Here is a 23,179-nt window from a genome sequence, read left to right as displayed (position 1 = left end):
AGCCAATGTTTTTATACTTTATATGTATTTTAACTCTATTTTGTAACTCTTAAAATTGTTTTAATGATGTATGCTTGGGAGGGTGTTAATTTTAATGGTTTAATAGTATAATTTTATAATGTATGTTTTAAATTGTTAGACACTCTGGCAGCCCTTGTAAGGGCAGAAAGGTGGGACATAAATTATGTAAACAAAATAAATAAATATTTTCAGTCTACCTGCAAAAGCCTGAAACAAATTTTAATCATTTTCTTTAAAATGCAATTTTCTCTCCTTCGATAGATGGTGAAGCTTAGCAGAAACTGTTAGGGGTGTGCATATCAAAATTCTCAAACTGAAGATATATACAGAAATTGCCAATTCAAGACATTACAGTGATTTTCTAGAACAGTATTACAAATCTGAGATTCTTCATTAATGAAAACTCCCTCCCAAAACAATCAGTGTTATTTTTCATCTTTAGGCACTGCTAGCTGGCTACAGCATACACTTATGTTTTTCTTTGATTTTACAGATTTCCTGCGCAATGGAGCTGCAGTTTTCTTTACCTCCCTCCTATGGGAAGCAGAACCCTTTTGTACTTTGCAGCTTCCTATAGCTTGGAAAACAGAGAGCTTGGGGAATTTTGTTCAGGGGCTTGCTGGTGCAGAGTTGTTTTGAGTTGCTCCAGAAGGTCAGACCAGAACCAATGGGCTGAAAATAAATCAAAAGAGTTTTCAGCTAAACATCAGGAAGAACTTCTGATGGTTAGAATGATTTCTCAGTGGAACAGGCTTCCTTGGGAGGTGATGGGGTGCCCTTCTTTGGGGGGTTTTAAACAGAGGCTAGATGGCCATCTGACACCAATGCTGATTTTGTGAACTTAGGCAGATCATGAGAGGAAAAGCAGGAATGGATGAATCAGTGCTTGGCCCTTGTGGCCCATTCTTACACACCCAGGATAATACTGATCACCATTTTGGGGTCAGGATTGGCCAGGGATCCTGAAGGTTGTTCCCTCCCACTCTGAGCATACAGCAGGGGTCACTGGGGAAGTGCGGGGGGAGGTAGTTGTGAATTTACTGCATTGTGCAGGGGGTTGGACTAGATGACCCTTAAGGTCCCTTCCAGTTCTATGTTTCTATGTTTATGAATAGCTGCCACAGACCATCACCTACTTTCCCTGTTGAAAATAATGGTCCCAAACTGAATAACCACACAGGTTTAAATCCTGAACTGGTAATGTCCTACCCAAAAATAAGCAATCATGGTACCCCCTTCACCAAAGCCCAGATCTGAAATTATAAGATTTTTTTTCTTAGCACACAGCCCTAGAAGTTATTCCCAGCTGTCTGGGACCTATAACATACATGATCTCATAACATGCGCACATGTGTCTGGTAACAGAAGCCACAGCTCTATGACCAAGAGGTGAGACCATGGACATATTGTGAGACAGAAACCTTTCTTGGTTTAATTGCTGTTGCTGAGGTAACAGTTCAAGCGCTGGTAGCACCTCATTATGAGGAAAGCAGGCCAGTAAAAATTCTGTATTAACTGTTTTACTGAGGCCTAAATATGGTGGTATGAGAGCCTATATTATCCTATAGAGAAATCCCTATCATGCTTTGCCAACAAGGAAGACTATAGAATCAACCACCACTTTGGCTCGAAGCTTTGCAAACTACTGTCAATAAATTAGCATAATTAGTTTAACAACAGCACTGAGTCCTTTGGTGATTAATTACAGCACTATTTCACCTTGCCTAGTAACACTTGTAAAGTGTAAAGTAAAGTACAACTGATATATGAAGACATGTACAGGAAAATATTAGCCATGGCCTTTCCTTTTAAAAACCTTTATATAAAACACATAAGTGACTCCTCAAGAGTGCTACAGGAAAACATTAATATGGCATTCATTTTCAGTATATAAAGCATTATCTTGTTGAGACTTTAAAGAAAGAGCAATGGATGTACAGCAAATTAGTAATTATTTCAGACTGTTGGGACTCAAGTGCACTGCAAGTGAAGATCTTTGGGCCTTAGCCTACATGCTGGCCAGGCATCAGGAGCTGTAAGGATGATTACCCAGATATGCCAGAAACATCTGGACTGCACTGTCCTTTGGTGTGATAAACATGATGGTTCACCGTACTGTGATTCTCATCCACACTCTCCTCATGTGTACTAAGCCAGGAGACAAACATCGATTTTGAATGGCAGGACTATACATACCCTCAGCTATTCATGAAGAGTAGAAAAGGCTTTGTCTGTCTCCTCTTTTCAGATGCATTTATATAATTAAAAGTATATCCTTTGTTCCTTTGGTGCTTACTGCAAGCTTTCCCAAGCAGATGCTCTTCCTGATCACGACTCAACCTTTCGCTAAACAATTCAGAATCTGCTTTTGCCTTCCAGTGTAATCTATCTGCATTTATCTGAGAGGTATGATTAATCACAGCCTGTTGCTAGGATACAGAGGAAAGTTCATTTAAGCTTAATGTTTCCCTTTGTAAAACAGGACCTGGAAGAAAATACAGGTTTGTGACAAGGAAATGGCCTTATATAAAACGACATTTAAAATCAACTTGTAAACCTTAAGAAATATGAGAAGTGTGCTTTTGGGGAGGAAGGAAAGTGAGAAATTAAGATTAAATGTTTAGCTTGCAGGGCATTAATGTGTAGCTTGCAGGGCATAGCTTGGCCTGAAAAGCAGATTTTATGAAAAGAGTATCAGCTGCATGACATTAAAGGAAAATATGCTATTGATAAAATAAACACAGTAGAGGTTAGGAAAATAAAATGGCACAATTATTTAAAGAGTGATCTACTAGGAGCCCAGACCATTTTAATGCCCATTCTTCCAGTATGCAGAGATCCTTCCGGAGCTCTTCACAGTCCAATTTTGTTTTAACCACCCTAAATAATTTGGTGTCATCTGCAAACTTGGCTACTTCACTGTTTAACCCCAACTCCAAGTCATTGATGAACAGGTTGAAAAGCTCCGGTCCCAACACAGATCCCTGAGGCACCCCACTGCTCACATCCCGCCATTGTGAGTTGCTATATGGTATGCTATTTGCAGCTGTTTTTAAAGTGATCTGTAATATTTTATTGTGATTGTGTATGTGGAATTTATTAGTAACTATCTCAGGCATGGAAAGAAATGTAGGCTAGTACATATTATCTTTTGTTTGCATTAGAGCTTTTCCGTATGCTTGACTTACTCCTGATTTTCTTGGCAGTCTATCCACAAGCATTGGATAGCTTGTGATAGCCTTTGGCCACAAACAATAAACTTTATCGACTCTTGACTGTATGTGCCTTAATCAGGATTTTCAAGGGAGGGTGCTGTCATAATCCGTGTCATCATCAACACCCCCTTTTATTTATCTGCACATGATATATCGATATCATAGCTGCATTTATTTTAAGAATAGCACTAAAATATCAATCTAGCATAGTAATGATAGGTTTAGCAGGTTCTCTGAATTTCCAACTTTCATTTAAATATGCTTTATCACTGGTTGATGGTATACACATCTGTGCAACATTAGAAATACATTACAAGACTTCCGTGTGAGCCAATTCCAATGGTGAAATATCCATGGTATACTACAATATATATATATTGTGGCCCAATATATAAGGTTTTATATATATATAAAAGAAGGCCACTGAAGAAGGCCATACATGCTGAAACTTGCCTGGCTAATTACTGGTCAGGTTAATTACTGGTCATTAACAATAGTTTTTATCATCAACAATGCTGGAAATAGATATACATATCTATTCTTTTTAATTATTAGGCTTTATATAAAGTTATATGTTTTTATTTGTGTGTACACCATAAAATATTATAATTATGTTAATTTTCAATTTTAAGGTTCTTAGTTTAGTTCAGGTTGAGTTATTTTCACTTTCCCCCCTTTTTGTTAACCCTTAGGGTTTTCAATGCAAGAGACATCCAGAGGTGATTTGCCATTGCCTGCCTCACGACCCTTGTATTCCTTGGACATCTCCCAGAAATTACCTTCTATTTGAACACTTTCAGGCAATATACAATTTGGTTATTAATGTTCAGCCCTGTTTTATCTTATGGTAATTACTTGGAAAAATTATATTTTACAGCCAAACTTAAAAAAATGTGAATCACCTTTGAATGTGAAGGAAATGACATCTTTTTTAAAAAGTAAATGCCTTGTGAACTGAAGTTGGTACAACAGACAAACCTTTTTGGCAACTCCTAAGCTATTGATACATTTAGAGAAATCGGTTAAAATTAAAGCATGCTAATCCTTTAACAAAGTTATTAGGGCTACTAAATTAATTAAGACATTGTTCAGCCCTGGAAGACCAGAGTAATCCTTTTTAGTCAGAGGCTGGCTAAATAGGTCATGTCACAATGTGGAGTTAATCAAATTGCCATATTATGTCAGTTTCAGAAAACTGCCATCTATTTCCAAGAAAACATACAGCTATTTAATTGTATATGGCTGAAAATCCTGGCTTAGGTATTGAATCAAATGTCTTATTCAATTAAAATTGTCTTTTAAAAAATACACATAGGGCTATTTAACATGGCTTAAGTTTGTCCCTTCTCCAGCCATTGCCACAAGAAATCTTTCGTTTAACTCCTGTCCAACCCGCCTGTGTCTCCCCACAACAGACACCGGTTGAGGTAGGTGAGGCAGAGAGAGCTCTAAGAGAGCTGTGACTAGCCCAAGATCACCCAGCTGGCTTCATGTGTAGGAGTGGGGAAACCAACCCGGTTCACCAGATTAGCATCCGCCTCTCATGTGGAGGAGTGGGGAATCAAACCCGGTTCTCCAGATTAAAGTCCACCGCTCCAAACCACTGCTCTTAACCACTAAACCACACTGGCCAGTAAAAACAGAACAACACAAGCTAGTTAGACCAATGATCTGATTTGGTATAAGACAGGTTCAAATGTCCAGGGCTCACCCTTCTATTTATGTTGTTAGAATTCAGAGTTCACATTTACTTTCTGATTTATCAAATGTATAATGCACATCTTAACCAAAGGTCCAGAGGGAGCAATTACTAGAACTGGCCTCTATCGAATCGGCAAGACTGGCATTTAGTTTAGGATATATATGCTGTGTCTTTAGGGAGGGAAATGATCAGTGCTGGAGGAAATAGTGGTCATAAGCACTGTGTTCATTGGAACACAGCAGCCAACTAACTGAACAGGCCACAACTAAGCCTCAGTAACTAACTTCTCCTCCACTTATGGTTGCAAGACCTGAGCCTCTTTTCTATTTTTTATTTATTTATCTCGATTTATATCTTGCCTTATATCCCGGATCTAAAGAACCCCTGGGAATTGCCTTAAAGCAACAGTACCAATATACCACAATATAGGCCCTCAAATAAATTATTTAATCCTTTAAACTGGCCAGAATACTTGAAAGATACCATAAAGAAATGCTGTCATATTTGAAGAAATATTAACAGCTAGGAATAAACAGAAACATCCATCTAGTGAATAGATCAGAATTTTTATCTCTGTAGAAACCTGGTTTAAGAATATTTGCCTGAAAGTCAAACACCAGCATCCTTTTAGAAGCAGCTTTGATTATTTTCTAAGTGAATTTACAAATCATTCTTGAAATACTTAAGCAGTTTGCTAAAAGTCTTCGCATTGTAATGTAGGGATCTATCTAATCATTGGAAACCCAGTATAAACTAATGTCATTAAGCATTACTGAACATCTATTTGAGTCAGGCTGCAACAGGGTGGCTGAAGCGTTCTTATTTAGGACTTGACACAGAACCCAGATAATGTTATTTGCTGTTCTTTGTCTCTGTGTGTCAGACAATCCCTCAAACAATAAACTTGAACTTAAACTTTGTCAAAATCACATAATTCACAGCTTGGAGGATGAGGCACTTAATGCAATTCTCCCACAACCTTTACAAAACCATGATTAACATGATGTCAAGTATTATGCCATTTTTTAAAACAACCTTTAACACATCCATGAAATGATGTACCATTATTTGCTTTCCTCTTCATCAAGAGGGAAAAATAATATAATTCAGTCATTGTAATGGATCTGCAGGTTATTAGAGTGCATTAAGGAGGCTTTTGGGAATAATTATTAAAATTTATATCCCATTACTTTTGAGTAAGTTTGCCTGCATTCCAAAATACTAAAATAAATATATTTGCTACTTGAAGCTTCTGTCCTTAAAACTCTGTCCTTTGAAACATAAAACAAGCCATGGAATAGCAGGTAGTTTTATTGTTAAGACGTTGTTAAAGTAAACATTTTATATTTTGTTTGGTTCTTTTTCTTTTTGGCCTATGTAGCAACAAATAGAAAACGCAGCTGCCACAACTGACAAACAATTTAAAATGTGATAAAGTGCTTTCCTTGATCTTCTCTGCAGTCCAGCCTATTCATTGCTAATACAATTATTGTGGTATTTTGCCTAACAGCATAATGTCACAATTTGGTTCACCTTTCAATTAGGCAAAAGCATGTTCACACAAAACTGCATCCTTCCATCCCACTTCTATCTTTGTTAAACACACCACACTGCTTCAAGTCCACATTTGCTCTATTACATCATCTTCCTACTGAAGTGAGATGTTCTTTGCTACTAGAAGAGGTAGAGATATCCAACGCTATATGAAATAATAAATTAATAAATCCCTGGCATAAGAAAAAGACAGAGTAAAGTTAGAACACACCACATTCAACTATATACACTGTTACATTCCGGGGCACTGTTACATTCCGGGAACACCTCCTTGCTTGCCGCTGCAGCCTGTGCTGGTGGCCGGAGGCTGCAGTGGCTGCCAGGGTCAGTGCTGCCGCAGCGGCGGCCAGGGACCGGTGGCTGGGCCTGTCCAGGTGCTGGCGGTGTGGGCCCTTGCGCCAGCAGAGGCCTTCGTCGCCCTCCTAAGGCCTTTCGCTGCGGCCGCCAGCGCATTTCAGGAGTGCGCAGTAAATATTGCGGCTTCGTGTTACAGATAATATCTTGTGGAACACAGCCAAATCTTATTTATATTGTCTTGGGGGGGGGGAGTATGCATAGCACTGTAGCATTAGTCCATTTTTTTCCTGACATTAGGATTTTGTCTTGTATCAACTCCACTGAAACAAATGAATGGGAGAAAGCACAACTTTCAATAGGGCTGGTGCAGCTGGCATTCCAGATGGGGTTTGTTTCAGATGTACGTTGGCTGTTTTTCCACATATTTCTCCTATACCAACAGCTGGATTTCAGGTGTGAAAGCTACATATTTACAACAACAAAAAGCTACCCTTTAAGTTCCAATAACTATCATTAACACACAAATGTTTCTCAATTTCCATCCTAATGACCAACAATGATGTTAAGTAATAACAAGCCTAACATCAATCCCTCTATGGATGTCTTCCAAAGTAACAGACTGTTACTCATTATCTGTCAAAACATTCCAGCTGTTATCAATTCAAAAAAATATTGCTGTGCATTTCAGCTTTGTATAGAGATTTTAGATCTAGAGCAACTGTCCTATGGGTAGCAGTTAAGACCCTTAGGGCTATTTTGGAAAGAAGGCGGCTAAGGGGTGATATGATAGAGGTCTATAAAATTATGCATGGTTTGGAGAGAGTGGACAGGGAGAAGTTTTTCTCCCTCTCCCATAATACTAGAACGTAAGGTCATCTGTTGAAGCTGGAGGGTGAGAGATTCAAAACAGATAAAAGGAAGTATTTTTTCACACAACGCTTAATTAAATTGTGGAACTCCCTGCCCCAGGATGTGGTGATGGCTGCCAACTTGGAAGGCTTTAAGAGGGGAGTAGACATATTCATGGAGGAAAGGGGTATTCATGGCTATTAGTTAAAATGTATACCAGTCATGCTGTATACCTATTCTCTCTAGGATCAGAGGAGCATGCCTATTATATTGGGTGCTGTGGAACACAGGCAGGATAATGCTGTCTTGTTTGTGGGCTTCCTAGAGGCACCTAGTTGGCCACTGTGTGAACAGACTGCTGGACTTGATGGGCCTTGGTCTGATCCAGTAGGACCTTTCTTATGTTCTTATGTTCAGATGGTCATACTTGTTCAAAATGGAAAAGAGAAACCTAATATGAAACATGAACATTCACACTGAAGACAAAAAGGTCAGCCGATTTGAAGGAAAATTTCATAAATGAATTAAATGAAAGGTGTTCATGCACTACAAGACAATTATAGAGTGAATGAACAGAACATTCACATGCAAACATCAGACTGCTTCTCCATAATCCCATGATGCAAACATTGACATCACTACCACATGAGAAGTTTTCCTGCAAGTCATACTACTTAAGACACACTGTGCATGTAAGTTCTTGGAAAGAAAAGTGAGAAGGTCCCAACAATTTTTAAGAACTAAAATCGTGTACATATAGCTACAGGAGGAATCAACAAAGAGGCTCAAAGACAACTTATTGCATTGCTTTGCTGATCTGCAAAGGGCTAGCCTTGATCTCTCAGCTGTTTTCAGCAGTGCTTTAGGAAGTCTAAAGCAAATCGAAAGGGATGCTCCTGTCCCTCCATACCTTCCACACCCAAAATGATTCCCACAAACTTCTGCAGGGGTTCCCTTGTATAATACCAAAACTCAATCTGATTACATATTTTATCAAACAAAACTGAAGCTTTGAGACAGGTCACATTAAGTTGGAGTGCGCATTAGAATGAAGTAGCAGTGACTTGCCGGAAAAAATCTTCAGTAGAGCTAACGATACTCAGTCAACAAAGATTAAATACAGAATTACAGTAAACATATAATTTGATTAATGACTGGTGGTAGTGACCTCTACGCTGCCTAAGATTTTGTTTTATTGTGAACACCAGAAACAGAGACATAAATAATGATAAATATCTCAATATCCGCTGTACATAAAAGCCTTAAAGTGTTTTGTTTAATAAGCTATGCTTATCAGTAATATTGTCTGCTGTGGGCTAGGGATTCCTTCTATTTATCCCTTTTAGAAACTCGAACAGTTTTCCCCAAAAGTTATTCGTACTATAAACATATTCATACAGTTGGCAAATGCCACAGCAATATCTTAAACATTTCAACTGTACCAGCAAACCTGGGAACCTTCTGGGACAGTTAGCCAAGACCTTTGTTATCCATGCTATGACTGTATCCTGATGGTATTATTTCGACATGTGCCATGTGGGTCTGCCTTTGAAGACTGTTTAGAAGCTTGAACTGGTACAGAAAGCAGAACTAATCTGCTGACAGGTACAAACTGTCAAGAACATATCTCTGCAGTACTAAAAGAACTACACTTGTTGCTTGTTTACTTCCAGGCACAATTCAGAGTGCTCATGATTACCTTGAAAGCCATTAATACTTCAACATCCCTGATTCCCACATATGCCTGCCCAGCAACTGCAGTCATTTACTGAGGCAAACTGGTTGGCTACCAGAGACAGACAAGGAGTCACTATAGAAAATACCCTAAGGATCTCCCCCTACACCTCAGACACCAGATCTTTTTTAGTTTCAAACACTACAGAGCCAGCGTGGTGTAGTGGATAAGAGCGGTGGTTTGGAGCGGTGGAATCTGATCTGGAGAACCGGGTTTGATTCCCCCCTCCTCCACGTGTGGTGGTTGGCTAATCTGGTGAACTGGATTTGTTTCCCCACTCCTCCACATGAAGCCAGCCGGGTGACCTTGGAGAAGTCACTCTCTCTCAGTCTCACCTACTTCACAGGGTGTCTGTTGGGGGGAAGGGAAGGTGACTGTAAGCCGGTTTGAGTCTCCCTTAAGTGGTAGAGAAAGTCGGCATATAAAAACCAACTCTTCTTCTTCATCTTCTTCTAGATTAAATCGTTCCAGTTTACAGAGACATTTTACTCAGTTGTCCCCACATGAGTCTGTCTTTTTTTTCCAGTTCACTGTTACTTATTGTTTGTTTGAACAAGCTCCTATTGAGTTCATACTTCTTTTATACTTGGATAGTTTACAGGATAGTTGTTCACTACTCTGAGAACCTGATGGTTAAATCTAAAAGTCATGTATACAAGTAAAGCAGATTCTTTTGCAAAGAATATACTGCATTCGAATTGGACCTTGAGATGACATATGAAAGTGAGCTGAATATAATGCAAAGCTTCTCAAAGGGAGCTATCATGCAAGAGAACGCCATCAAGCAGTTTTAAGAGGGTGATGAGTCGACCAATTTGTATATCTTTACAAAACACACATCAGCATCACCAGATGTTTAGCACTTTGGTGAGCACACATGCCCTTTTGTGAGGGCTAATTTGTCGTTCCCAGCAGGAGCTCATCCTCCTAACACACATGCCACTTTATTTTAATCAGCAATGAAATGTAGTTCACTGCAGACTACCGAGTTGACGGAACACACGTTGCAACACAGAACATGTTTTGAAAATTTTGTGGCATCTGACTAGTACTGAACTATGAGACACCTCAGATGAGAAGTAGGAACAAAGTGCCAAGATAAAACTCCAAGAAAAACTCTCAACGTGGAAATGCAACGGTCCTTTACAGGTAGAAGCAACTCAATGGAAGAAAAACTTCCTTGTCTGCTTCCGTGCACCAATCCAATAGATTTTCTTGCTGCTGTGCATGTGCAACAAAGAGAAAAGATCAGTTCCATCATTTTGGCAGCAGATAAAACAGGTACAACCCCATTATTTTATGTGCTCCATTAATGATAGTTGGTCCTGCATGGGCTTACTGACTAGGAAGAGTCAACTGCTAACAATTTAGCTCCCCGAACAGCCTCTGTATAACACAATTGCGTCTTGGATTTATACAGCTACTTTGACATTTAGAAAATTAAATTAGTTCCAACGATTGGATTAAAATGGGGATTTGCTTCAAATGATAAAAAAGCAGATTTTGCTAGAGGTATAAAGAAATAGAGAATATGAAGTATTCACACATATATAGGTCCCATCATGTGATCACTTCATGTCTACTGCACAGTAAGCAGGTCACTTGAAAGATTTCACCAAACATTTTGGAATTCTTGTGTGATATTATTTTGACCACAGCAACACTTCCACTGAGCAAGTAGATGGAGAAGCCAAACTGGTGTTTCCATATCTGATGACTAGAGAACAATTTCAACAACTGCAAAAAATAGTTTTTAAATCAGTTATTAAAATCTGTATTTGCATACTGAAGAGAACAACCTTGTCACCTATAACAGTTTACACATCCTGGGACATTGTGTTACTAGGTACATTCCAGAAGAATAGGCATCAGTTCTTAGTCTATCCAATTTACTGGTGCATTATTATGTATAACAACTCCCAATACAACGGTGACAATTTGCATTCCTGTCACTTTTCCACCTTCCCCGATGCACTGGGGTCCCAGCAGGAGTAGTTGTTTGAGGTAGGAGAACTCTGCCTTGAATGTAAAACCCCCTACCCAAGGGCCAGTAGTTATGGTGTGAGGAAAAAATTGACAGAGACCAGATGGTTCTTTGTTTATAAAACAGGAACACAAGCCAAGGTAAATCTTAACAGATAATAAAGAGATATGGCTTTTCATTTTTTTAAAAAACTGTTACTTGCCAAGTAAAATTCCAGAATATTATTTGGTCTTGAAAACAGTATACCAAGTCCTACATTCCCAAATCATTTGCAGAAATGCATCTGCCAGCCTCTCTGCATATCATTTTTTGTCATCTAAAGAGTAATGAAGTACTGGTCTAAACACCTCTCTAACAAAAATATCCAGCAAATACAATTTATCTGCTAAGTCTCATTCTGTCTGGGATCTACTCCTAGCATCCAACATGACCCCCCCCCTCCAGCTACTTTATCTAATTTCCTCCCTAAATCCTCTTCTGCCTCAAGCCAATTTTGGAGAAGATAAAAAATACGCACAGTGGTCAGTCCATTCGGACCACAGGCTTAAAAAGCAAATAATCCCTTAAATTCTGATTAATTAGGAGCTGACCATTTCAGATTGACGTTTTAGCATCTCTTGCCATTTATAGGCCAAGTACGGTTAAAACAGTCTTGCTCAACAAATCACTGTGGGATTAATGAAATTACATTTTACAGCATGTGTCCCAACTAACTCTTTGAAGTCCCCCCACAAAGAGTTTATCAATACCTACTTATTCATAGTCAAATATAGCTTATTGGAATTTATGTGAATTTTCAAGGACTTGCCTTGAAGTAAGAGAGAAGACACAGAGTGTGCAATCTGAGTTTTAATTATGAATGATGGTTTATGTATTATGATTATTTTATGGGCCTGCTTTTAATCGATTAATAATAATGTCATTTTATTGCTCTTTCTTGTATTTATGAAGCTGATTGTATTGTTAGTCACCCTAAACACGGCTTGCCGGGGAGGGCAGGATATAAAAGCAATAGATAAATAAATAAAATTTGAAGGGGGGCCAGAGCTGCACAAGAACCGGCATGACCCCTACACCGGTATCTCTGCCACTTGCACCGTGCAAACTGGCATGGACGCCAGCGTAGGGCAACTTACACTGGGCCCCCAGTTGCTGGCAGCAGCGAGGCGCTCGGACGCAACCACAGCCTCCTGGCAGCGTTCCAACAGTGCAACTCCCCGTGCTGGGAGGCATTCCCAGGGTACTCCTGGGGATGGTCCAACAGCACAACTCCCAGCCGGTGTCCTGGGAAGAGTTCCTTAGCAGCGGAGCTGCCTTTCAGCAGCTTCCTAACTCACCCTGGGAACGCCCCCTCACGCAGTGGTGTTGCTACGCCACCTTTTTTGGTGGTGCAGCCTCACTGCAGTCAATGGGGGCATTTTCCGTTTTCTAATTTTTTAATGGGTTTACATTTCCTTTCAGTGGCCAAGAAGCCTCTGAGGTGGTGGCACGGCTGTGCTGCTCCCGTCTGCCGCATTTCTACCCCCCCTTTAGGAATGGGCAGTAAAACAGGAGATAAATGTAAGAGACTCAATAAGAAAAAGTCAAGAAGCAGCAAATGAAAAGTTGGCCTGCAGACTTCAGCAATAATTGCAACTAAAGCAGATGTTGGTTTGGAAATAGAGAAGTGAACACCTGGAGGAAAGGGGAAAGACAAAAGTTGTTGGGGGAAATCCCCCTGGGACTTTTTCCCAATTTTCTAGAGAGAAAAATCAGGCAATTTGGAGTTGTATTGAAAAAAACTTCCAATGACATATTTTCTTAGAGTGAGTGGTATGCTTCTTAAGGCAAACATTTTTCTCAGACAAAACATACAGAAGGAAAAGTCCTCAGACTTCATATTTTTCCAATGGACAAATTGGGGACATTGTGGGGAACACCCAAAAAGCTGATTTTTTTCCTTTGGAAATGAGAAATGAAAAACAAGGTTTTACTCAAAATGAAAATTTATGTAAGAATCTACAGCACTGGATTAATGATAATTCCCTGTATACAATGACAACACTTCCAAGAATTTGTTATTTAAGAATTATTTTATTCAAGAATTACTAATTTTTTTATTTAAATGTAAATAGTTGTGGCTACAATTAAGATGCTATAATGGGTTTATTGATCAATCATTAAAGAATTTAGTTCTTAATGTTATGTTTACCTTAACATGCTGGTAGCATTACCTGTTGCAACTGTAAGATTGTTTCTGTACAAATATTTTTTGTTTGGGGGAGAATTTTTTTTGTGTTCAACTTTTATTTTTTCCTACTGCTCAGATGAAAAAATTAAGATATATGTGCTATGGTTAGGGTTGTCAGCTCCAGGTTGGGAAATACCTGGAGATTTTAGGGGTGTAAGCTGAGCAGGGCAGGGTTTGGGGAGGGCAGGGACTTCAATGGGGTATAATGCCATAGTGTTTACCTTCCAAAGTGGCCATTTGCTCCAGGTGAACTGATCTGTCACTTGGAGATCAGTTGTAATAGTAGAAGATCTCCAGCTACCACCTAGAGGTTGGCAACTCTAGCTATGGTAACATAGGGTGCAGCCGTTGAAATTCTCAAGTACTGGGCATTCTTGCCATTTTTCTTACAGAAAATGAAGACATTTATACTTTTAAAAGACTACAAATATGCCAAATAGTACAATTTTATATGCTAAGTTAAAGGGTGTATTTTATGTTGTCAGATCAGTAAAAGTAGTTTAGAAATGTAGGTACTGCATAAATTTAATATAAATGTTAAGTATTGCATACCTTTGAAATCTTCCCCAAATTTCCGTTTCATCTGAGGGAAAAACCCACCCCTTCCCAAATGACTTCCAAAGTTTCAGATATTTTACATCTCTAGTTGGGATCTGGAAGTGCCCTCAAGGGTTTGCACACTCCTCCCCTTCAAGCTTGGCCTTCCCTCTTCGGTCCACATTTTTAGATTAGCAGTTTGTCTTGACTTTTTCATTAGATAAGCTATGGGTTCCATTAGCCATTAGCTTGCACTGGGTTTCTCTCTGTGGGGTGCAGGCTAATTTTGAAGTAACTCCCTTGCCTCTCCTTCTCACAACAGCCCAAAATACTGATAATGTAAAGAATCTACAACTCCATTTTTGTTTGGATATGTGAGACATTTTTGTAGTGCTCAGTCTGAGCTGTCTAGAACGAGCCTTGGATACTCACTGTGAAGGCTCCTTCTGCTCTGGAATACGGAGGTCATCTGTAAAGTGGGTGTTTCCGTTCCTCTTGCTTCTGGGAGGCAGGACTAAAAACTTTAACTTCCTGTCTCTGGGGAAATGCCCCCTCATTTCCAGTTTGAAAACTTTCCGAGCTATAGGGCACAAGAACACTTAGATTCTGCCCCCTTATTTTATTTTATTTTTGGAACAGGAAGGTGTAAATAGAAAGAACAACAGTAACTGTGAGAAGAAACAACAAGTGTTAGTAACAGCAACTCAATTAAGGGCCATGGCTCCGTTGTGGATAAGGCAGGAATTTGCTAGATCCCCAAACGAACTAGCTAATCCCGAACAATGCTAAATTCCTGAGAGGTGGGCCAGATGACCTCCATATTCCAGAGCAGAAGGAGCCTTCACAGTGAGTATCCAAGGCTCGTTCTCGCTCTGGAAGAGGAGGTCATCTGTAAAGTGGGACTTACAAGAGCTGTCCCTGGCCCGGGTGGGTTAAGAATTTTGCAGAACGCTCTGGAGGACTCTGCGGCCAAAGGCCGCGTCCGCAGAAGCGAACAGATTCAATTTATAATGACGGACAAAGGTGGAGACGGAAGACCAGGTCGCCGCCTTGCAGATTTCCTCTAGGGAAGCCTGTCGGTGGAGGGCAGCTGTGGTAGCAGCACTCCTGACAGAATGGGCCATGATGCCTTGTGGCACGACCAACTTGCTGGAGCTATAGGCCTGGGAAATGCAAGATCTGATGGTGCGGCTTATTGCCGTGCGAGACATGGGCTTGCCTTTATTCGGGGCTGACAAATTGATAAACAAGGCTTCAGAGGTCCTGATGCCCTCGGTGCGTGAGATGTAGATCTTGAGAGCCCTCCTGAGGTCTAAAGTGTGCCATTCTCTCTCCTTGGGATGCTGTGGGTTGGGGCAGAAGGAGGGGAGCACTAATTCCTGGTCCCTATGGAATTTGGTGTTAACCTTAGGGAGGAAGGACAGGTCTGGGCGGAGGACTACCTTATCCCTGTGAAAGGTACATAGTTCTGGTCTGACCAAAAGGACCCCCAACTCTGAGACCCTTCGAGCCGAGGTAACGGCTGTTAGGAACAAAACCTTCATTCTCAGGTGTCTTAGGTTGGTAGAGCGTAAAGGTTCGAAAGGTGCCTTGGTGAGGGCGGACAAAACTGTATGGAGACTCCATGTGGGGAATCTATGGGCTACTGCTGGGGAGGAAAGACTGACCCCTCTAAGGAAGGCCTTTATATGAGGATGTTTAGTTATCTGGAAGCCTGAGATCTTTGGGACCAAGGTGGCTACTGCGGCAAGTTGTCGGCGAAGGGTGGCTGGCTTGAGACCCTTGAGTCGTCCATCCTGGAGAAAGGACAGCAGGTGAGAAACTCGAGGTTTTAACGGGTTCACGTGTTTGCGGGTGCACCACCTCTTCCAGGTCGTGCCGTAGATGCGACGCATGGAAGGGCGCCGGGACGCAACGATGGTGTCCGCGATGTCTGGATTGTAGCCTAAGGCTAAGAGCCGGTCCCTTTCAACAGCCATGCGGTCAAGCGGTACCACCCCGGATCTGGGTTGCAAATAGGGCCCTGTTTGAGTAGATCGTGTCGCACTGGGAGTCTCCAGGGATCGCAGATTGACATCACCACCAGGGTTGGAAACCAGGGGCGTCTCGGCCAAAAAGGTGCGATTAGAATGATTGACGCTTTCAGGGTCCTTACCCGTCTCAGAACTCTGGGGATGAGTGGAAGAGGAGGGAAGGCGTAGAGAAGAACCTTCGGCCACGGAGACAGTAAGGCGTCCGTCATTTCCGCCTGAGGATGATGGTAACGGGTAAAGAATCTTGGGAGCAGGTGGTTTGAAGCTGACGCGAAAAGGTCTACCTGCGCGAAGCCCAGGTGCTGGGAGAGGAGAAGGAAGGTTTCCGGATGTAGGGACCATTCTGACTCGTCCAGAGTCCGCCTGCTCAGCCAGTCCGCTTGTGTGTTGACTGTCCCCTGTATGTGTTCCGCTGAAATGGAGGCGAGATGGATCTCCGCCCATGACAGAATGAGCTTGGCCTCTCTGTGCAGGTTCAAGGACCGAGAACCCCCCTGTTTGTTGATGTGTGCTTTCGCTGCCACATTGTCGGACCTGATGAGAAGGTGTTGGTTTCTGACCTGGGCATGAAAGTGTTGTAGGGCCCTTTGGATGGCTCTGATTTCCAGGGTGTTGATATTCATCAGTCGCTCCTTCGCGTTCCAGAGTCCTTGCGCCGGTTGGTTGAGAAGGGAGGCTCCCCAACCTGTGAGGGATGCGTCGGTGAACAACTGGATCGGAGGGGGAATGATATATTGAAGACCCTGAGAGAGGTTGCTGGGACAGGCCCACCATCGAAGGCTCGACTTGACGGTCTTGGGTAAAATCAGGCATTTGCGAGACCTGAGGGAGATCTCCCTCTGATATGGGCGAAGGAACCACTGCAAGGTCCTGCCATGAAGTCTGGCCCACCGTACTGCTGGAATGGTGGAGATCATGAGGCCCTGGAGTTTTGCTAGGTTGAAGATCTGAGCTGACTTGGAGAGAAGGGTGAACTTGGCCAAGGAGGAGATCTTGGTTACCTTGTCCTCTGGCAGAGACAGAGTGTTGGAGACTGTGTCTATGTGGACGCCCAAGTGAAGCAGATGTTGGGAAGGGGAAAGATGACTCTTTTCCTTGTTTATGAGGAAACTGTGGGCTTCCAAAAGTTCCAAGACTATCCTGGTGTGGTTGAGGCACAGATCCCTTGATGACGCACAGATCAGGATGTCATCTAAGTAGGGGTGCAGTCGAATTCCCTTCTGCCGTGCCCGGGCTATCAAGGTAACAAGCACCTTCGTGAAGACCCGGGGGGCGGATGACAGGCCGAAGGGAAGCGCCCGGAACTGGAAGTGTCTGTGTTGGAAGCGGAAACGGAGGAATTTTCGATGGAGGGGATGGATCATGACGTGCAGGTAGGCTTCTTTTAAGTCGATGGATGTGAGGAAGTCCTGTGGTTGTAGAGACTCTGTGATTGAACGCAGAGTTTCCATCCTGAAGCGTCTTCTGAGGATGTGTCTGTTGAGGAACTTGAGGTCGAGGATAGCCCTCCAATCTCCGTTTCTCTTTGGCACTGTAAAGAAATAGGAGTAGACTCCCGATGAGTGCTCCTGTGGATTGACTGCTTCGATGGCTTGGATGTCGAGTAGGTGGCGGATGGCTTCTGCTGTTCTGAACTGCTTTTCTTTGTTTAAGGGGCGAGTTGATGCTACCAGACGGTCTGGGGGAGTGGAAACCAGTTCCAGCTGGTAGCCCTGATGGATGATGTTGAATACCCAGGCGTCTGGATGGGAGGTTTTCCACCGGTGGCGGAATTGAGTCAGCCTGCCCCCCACAGCTGGGTGGGAGCGTCATTGTTTTGCTGGACGGAAGGATTTGTCGTTTCTTTCTCCCTGGAAGTTGGTGAAGCGAGAGGGTTTGGAAAAACGGCCCCCTCTCCGAAAGGAACCCCTTGAGGAGCTCCAATGACTTCTTCTTTGTTCCGGTCTGTACCTGGAAAGGGTGTGGGAGGTGCGAAAGGAACCCTGGGAGGAAAAGCTTTTTTGTTCTTTACTGAAGACCTTGGATAAGGCCTTCTTCTTATCTTTGGTTTCAACCAATATCTCTTCCAGCTTTTCCCCGAAAAGCTTCTTTCCCTGAAAGGGGAACCCCATTAAAACTGTTTTGGATCTGTGCTGTACTTGCCAGGGGCGGATCCATAGCGCTCTTCTGGCCGCCGCCGTGTCGCCATGGCTCTAGCTGCGAAAGTCATCGTGTCTAGGGAGGAGTCTGCTAGAAAGGACACAGCTTTTAGAATTCTAGAGGCCCCCTCCAAGGCATTCCTGTCGTCCTCTGGAATAAGTTGACCCAGTTTTCTGGTCCAGACTATTGCTGCACGAGCAACAAGGGCTGAAGTGATGGAAGCTTGGATGGCCCAGGCTGCTGCATCGTGGGACTTTTTGCAGGCCAAGTCGGCTTTGCGGTCAACGGGATCCCTAATGAGGCCCTGGCCCTCCTCTGTGACTAGGTCAGAGGTATGGAGAGCAGTAACTGCGGGTTCCACTAGGGGGACCTTGAATATATCAGCAGAGCTATTGGCTATGTTATAAAGCTTCTTAACTACTGCTGGAGGTTGGCGAGAAGCCAGGGGTTTATCCCACTCTGCATTAATAAGGGTTAAAAAATAATCAGGGACGGGGGCGACACGTGGGGTAGCGTGGTGCATATGGAAGAACTCTTTGGTCCCTAACTGCTTTTCTTGAGGCTGGGAGTCAGGGGCTGCATTCAAGTCAAGGGCTGCTAGGGTCTTGGAAAGTAGTGATTGATAGTCATCGGGACTAAACAACCGGAGTTGCTTTTCCTCTGGAGCGAGGTCCTCTCCTTCGGAGGAGAACTCGCCTTCTTCCCTCTCATCATCAGAGGAGGCAGGGGAAAAGGTGACCGTGGTGGTGACTGACTTGGTCGGAGGGGCCTTAAGGGCTGCCTTGGTAGGCCACTGGCTCCCTCCCTCCCTTTGGGGTGGTTAGGAACTGGGGCCCTCCCCCGGGTCGCTAAGTTCTGAGGAACCATGGACTGAGGAGGTAGGGGAAGCGAGCTGCACCGCCCTGATGCCTTCTGCAAAGGCCTCCTTAATTAGTGCCGAGAGTTCCGCCTTAAGAGAAAGCAGTCCCATCGCTTCTATGGCGGCTAGGGGAGGGGGCGCGTTACCCTCCGAGGAGGGAGTCGGCGCCTTACCATCTGGAGGGTTCTCCGAGGTTGTGGCTTGTGGCGCGGCTGTAGCCGTCTGGTTTTCCGTCCCTGTCGCCGCGGGTGGGAGCCTGCGCGGCGCGGCAAGAGAGCGGGGAACAGAAGTTGCGCGAGCCCTTTTGTTACCTTTAACATGGGCCGCATCGGTTCCCTTCCTCTTAATGGAACCGTCTCCCCGCTTCTTCTTGCTCTTCCCCTTAGAACCACCGGAGTGGCTGCCAGGGGTTTTTAGTTGGGCTTGTGGGGCTGGAACAAGCAAGCCGGGGTCCAAATCTTCCTGTGCGATAAAGCCATCAGGAGGGGCGTCCGCCATTTTGATTTGGCGGGAAAGCCACAACCTGACTAAAAAAGGGTCTATACTGTGCAGCAAGAGGACAGAAAGAGAAATAGTATAGATTAGAAAATAGACCTGAGAAAAGAAAGAGCAAGAAAAGTTAGAAAACTAGCCTTCTAAGAAGAGTTAGCAGAGAGCTGCTGATAAAGCCTGCTCTCCCAAAGCGAGGCAGGAAAGAACTGGAAATGAGGGGGCATTTCCCCAGAGACAGGAAGTTAAAGTTTTTAGTCCTGCCTCCCAGAAGCAAGAGGAATGGAAACACCCACTTTACAGATGACCTCCTCTTCCAGAGCGAGAACAAAGCTTCTTAAACTATGGGTCGTGACCCCATATGGGGTTGTGTAACTGAATGTGGGGCGTCATGAAAAATTTGGCAACAGTATGCAAGTTAGTATGCAAATTTGCTTTCATCTGTAATAAATGGTAAAATTATATGTATACCAAATAATTGTTTTAAAATAAATTTCTTTATGATTTATTATCAGTAAATGCTTGATTTATATACCTATTTCATATACCTATATACTCGGGGCCATGAAAAATTTCTCAGGCAAAAAGGGGTGGCAAGTGGAAAAAGTTGAAGAAGCCCTGGTCTAGAAGACGAAAAACAGAATAAAAAAACACACACATCAACTCAGGAAAAGTAGGCTTAGAAAGAAACTTGCTTTTTAAAGCTACTTTTAAAAACGTGGTCCCAAGGTGTCCAGACAGTTATCTGTAGTGCATTCAACCTTCCAATACAGCAACCCTAAATGTATCGCCCCTTTCATGACAGCTAGTTTAAGGGCCCTCCAGATACTCACTTTGTCCCAGTAGGGTACATCGGGCAACCCACCCAACTGATAGCTCCCAGCAGTTCCTAAGAAGTCACTGCCTTGGTTCAGACATAACGGCAAGCTATGATTTTTCATGACACAAACAAGATTAGAAGATTCTTAGTCTCACCCATTCCTTCTGTTCGTTACTTAGGGAGGTCAAATTAGACATTTCCATTTTTTTTTGCCGCAAGAAAAATGTTCACAATTACATTTCAGCAAGGAAACTATGGTATGTGCTCCCCTGCAAAGCATGATTCCAAGCCGGGATAAAACAAAAGTTTGGAGTCTGGTCTGCAGGGATTCCACTGCTGCTAGAACCCCGGAAAATATTAGTTTATCTGGCCATGCATGATGGAGAAGAGGAAGATGACAAGCCTAATGATCCCTCAAGCTAATTCACAGTGACTTAAGCTATACAGTATGGTTTACAATTCCAGCTGAACTTAACCACTGTTTCTCAGCAATCACAATGATCACTATTGTTGTTGGGATGCGTACTTCTAGTAAGCAGGACCATATTACTAATTTATTGGATTTTTAATAGACTAAAACATCAGTGCAGCTTACTGAATAAAAGGGATCAAGCAGCAACATATAAGGATTGAAAAAAATAGCAGTTGCTTTCACCAGATGTCATTAGAACCACATGACAGACTTCACTTGGCACTTAAAAGATGCTAGTAGCTCCCAGCAGGCCCAGGCAAAATGCATACCACCATCTTAGAGGCATCTTCTCTGGTAACCACCTGTCTTAATGTTATTTACAGTCTGCCTTTCTCACTGAGACTCAAGGCAGATTTACACAAAGCAAGTCAGTGCAATCAATAGGATGAGGGGGCATTTAATAAACAGTGGGATTTAATAAACAATTAGGACTACAGAAATCTGAAACAAAGTGTCAATATTAAACATGATGTGTTAAACAATTCAAGAAATGGTATTACATAAGTAGAAATATAATGCAGTGAAAGCAAGATAACATACGGATAAAACATATTAGTAGTATAGTCCATAGTCCTGTCCCTAGGAAACACGGGAGAGCTTCAGAAGGTGTTAGACAGGTAAACAGTCCTTAAGATACTCAGATCCCACACGATTTAGGGCTTTATAAGTCATAAGCAGCACTTTTATTGTGCTCAGAAATCAGTGAAGCTGATTCAGCACTTGGGGAGAAATATTCCCATTCACCAATACTTATACTCTACCTGCTGCAGATCAGCTAAAATGCTAACGCCCTCACAAGCAGCCTCATGTACAAGTCATATAATCAAACCTGGGTGTCACCAATTATGCATATGTTTCCGTGGGAAACACATTTTCAGTGGTATTAATTTGTTCATCTTATTGGATGGCCCAACAGTTTGATTTTTTAAAGCTTTGTTCCTGCTCTGCTTCTCATTCTTGCTTTACTCTTCTGCAGTTAAACACTCTCCTTTCCTACTGCAGAAGCACAATTCCTTTCTCTTTTTAAAAAAATATTAATCCTCCTTCACCCTAGCAAGCCCTGCCTACCCCCTCCCTTCCAGTTTAAGAAACAAGGGGCAGATTTTATACAGACTACTAATATGGGAAGGGTAGGATAGTAACACCACTAGTACAACAGTGAAGGTATGAGATCTCCTTCTAGGAGAGGGCAAGAGTCTAGAAAATCCCAGATTTTAACTAAAGCAAAACTGTGCTTCGTCATTGAAATTTAATTACATCAACAGCTTTAATAAAATGTCACGTACACCAATTCTGCTAAACAAATAAAGCAAGTATTTGTACCACTGAAATCCTCAGAACTTCTCACCAAATGCTAATCTCAGCTTTAAAACTTAAGAAAGCTCTTGCATTAATGCAACTGATTTGCTGCCTTACCTGCATGTTGTTCATCAATCCAGGCTTGCAGATACATAAAAAGGAGCAGACCTGCTACTCCAAACATCAGTACAGAAACATAGACTTGTTTTAGGTTCATGGCCCTACAAGAGGGCTACATTTCCATTCATTTTACAGGGATGCACGGAGAAGGATCTCATAGGTGTTCAAACTTGGCTTGTAACTTTTCTTCTTACTGTTTTCTTGGAACAGTCCACCTGGAAAGAAATTAAAGTTTTAAAAAATCATTTCTCTAACGCATGGACTCCCAACTTACTTGAGGCTGTGAGCATCTTTGGAATTTTGAGAAGGGGTGGTGTGCACCACCAAAAAATGGCTGTCACAGGAGACAGAGCCAAACGCAATATCTTCCTCTTCACTTGGCAAAAGAATTGCAGAAGGGGAATAACAAGAAATGAAGGGAAGCCGGAAGGAAGGAAGGAAGGAAGGAAGGAAGGAAGGAAGGAAGGAAGGAAGGAAGGAAGGAAGGAAGGAAGGAAGGAAGGAAGGAAGGAAGGAAGGAAGGAAGAGAAGGGACAATAAAAAGAAGTGAAGTCTGAAGGGGGAATGGAACCACAATCCTGAATGCGTACTAGTCTTCCTGATCCTCCAGTGGCCCTTGTTGCTATTGCATCCATGGAAAACGCTTTCATTTGAATGAGGGCAGCCAATAACAAGAGAGCCAGCATGGTGTAGTCGTTAAGAGTGGCAGACTCTAAACTGGAGAACCGGGTTCGATTCCCTACTCCGCCACATGAAGCCTGCTGGGTGACCTTGAGCCAGTCACAGTTTTCTCAGCACTCTCTCAGCCCACGCACAGGCGGACA

At 42.6% G+C, this 23,179-nt stretch overlaps 1 protein-coding gene across 1 annotated transcript in view; it reads right to left on the bottom strand.

Annotated features, from left to right (window-relative positions):
• The window catches only part of CHST9 (carbohydrate sulfotransferase 9), a 73,183-nt gene extending 50,716 nt beyond the window's left edge, over nucleotides 1-22,467 (bottom strand). The window contains exon 1 of the mRNA XM_056853994.1: nucleotides 22,353-22,467. Coding sequence (XP_056709972.1) covers nucleotides 22,353-22,452 — 100 coding nt within the window. The 5' untranslated portion in view covers nucleotides 22,453-22,467. The remainder of the gene's footprint in view (nucleotides 1-22,352) is intronic.
• Nucleotides 22,468-23,179: the final 712 nt, after the last annotated feature.

Source organism: Euleptes europaea, chromosome 8 (genome assembly GCF_029931775.1).
Source record: "Euleptes europaea isolate rEulEur1 chromosome 8, rEulEur1.hap1, whole genome shotgun sequence".
Taxonomy (NCBI): Eukaryota; Metazoa; Chordata; class Lepidosauria; order Squamata; family Sphaerodactylidae; genus Euleptes; species Euleptes europaea.
The sequence above is the reverse complement of the archived record's forward strand: the minus strand, read 5'-3'. Positions and strand labels throughout refer to the sequence as shown.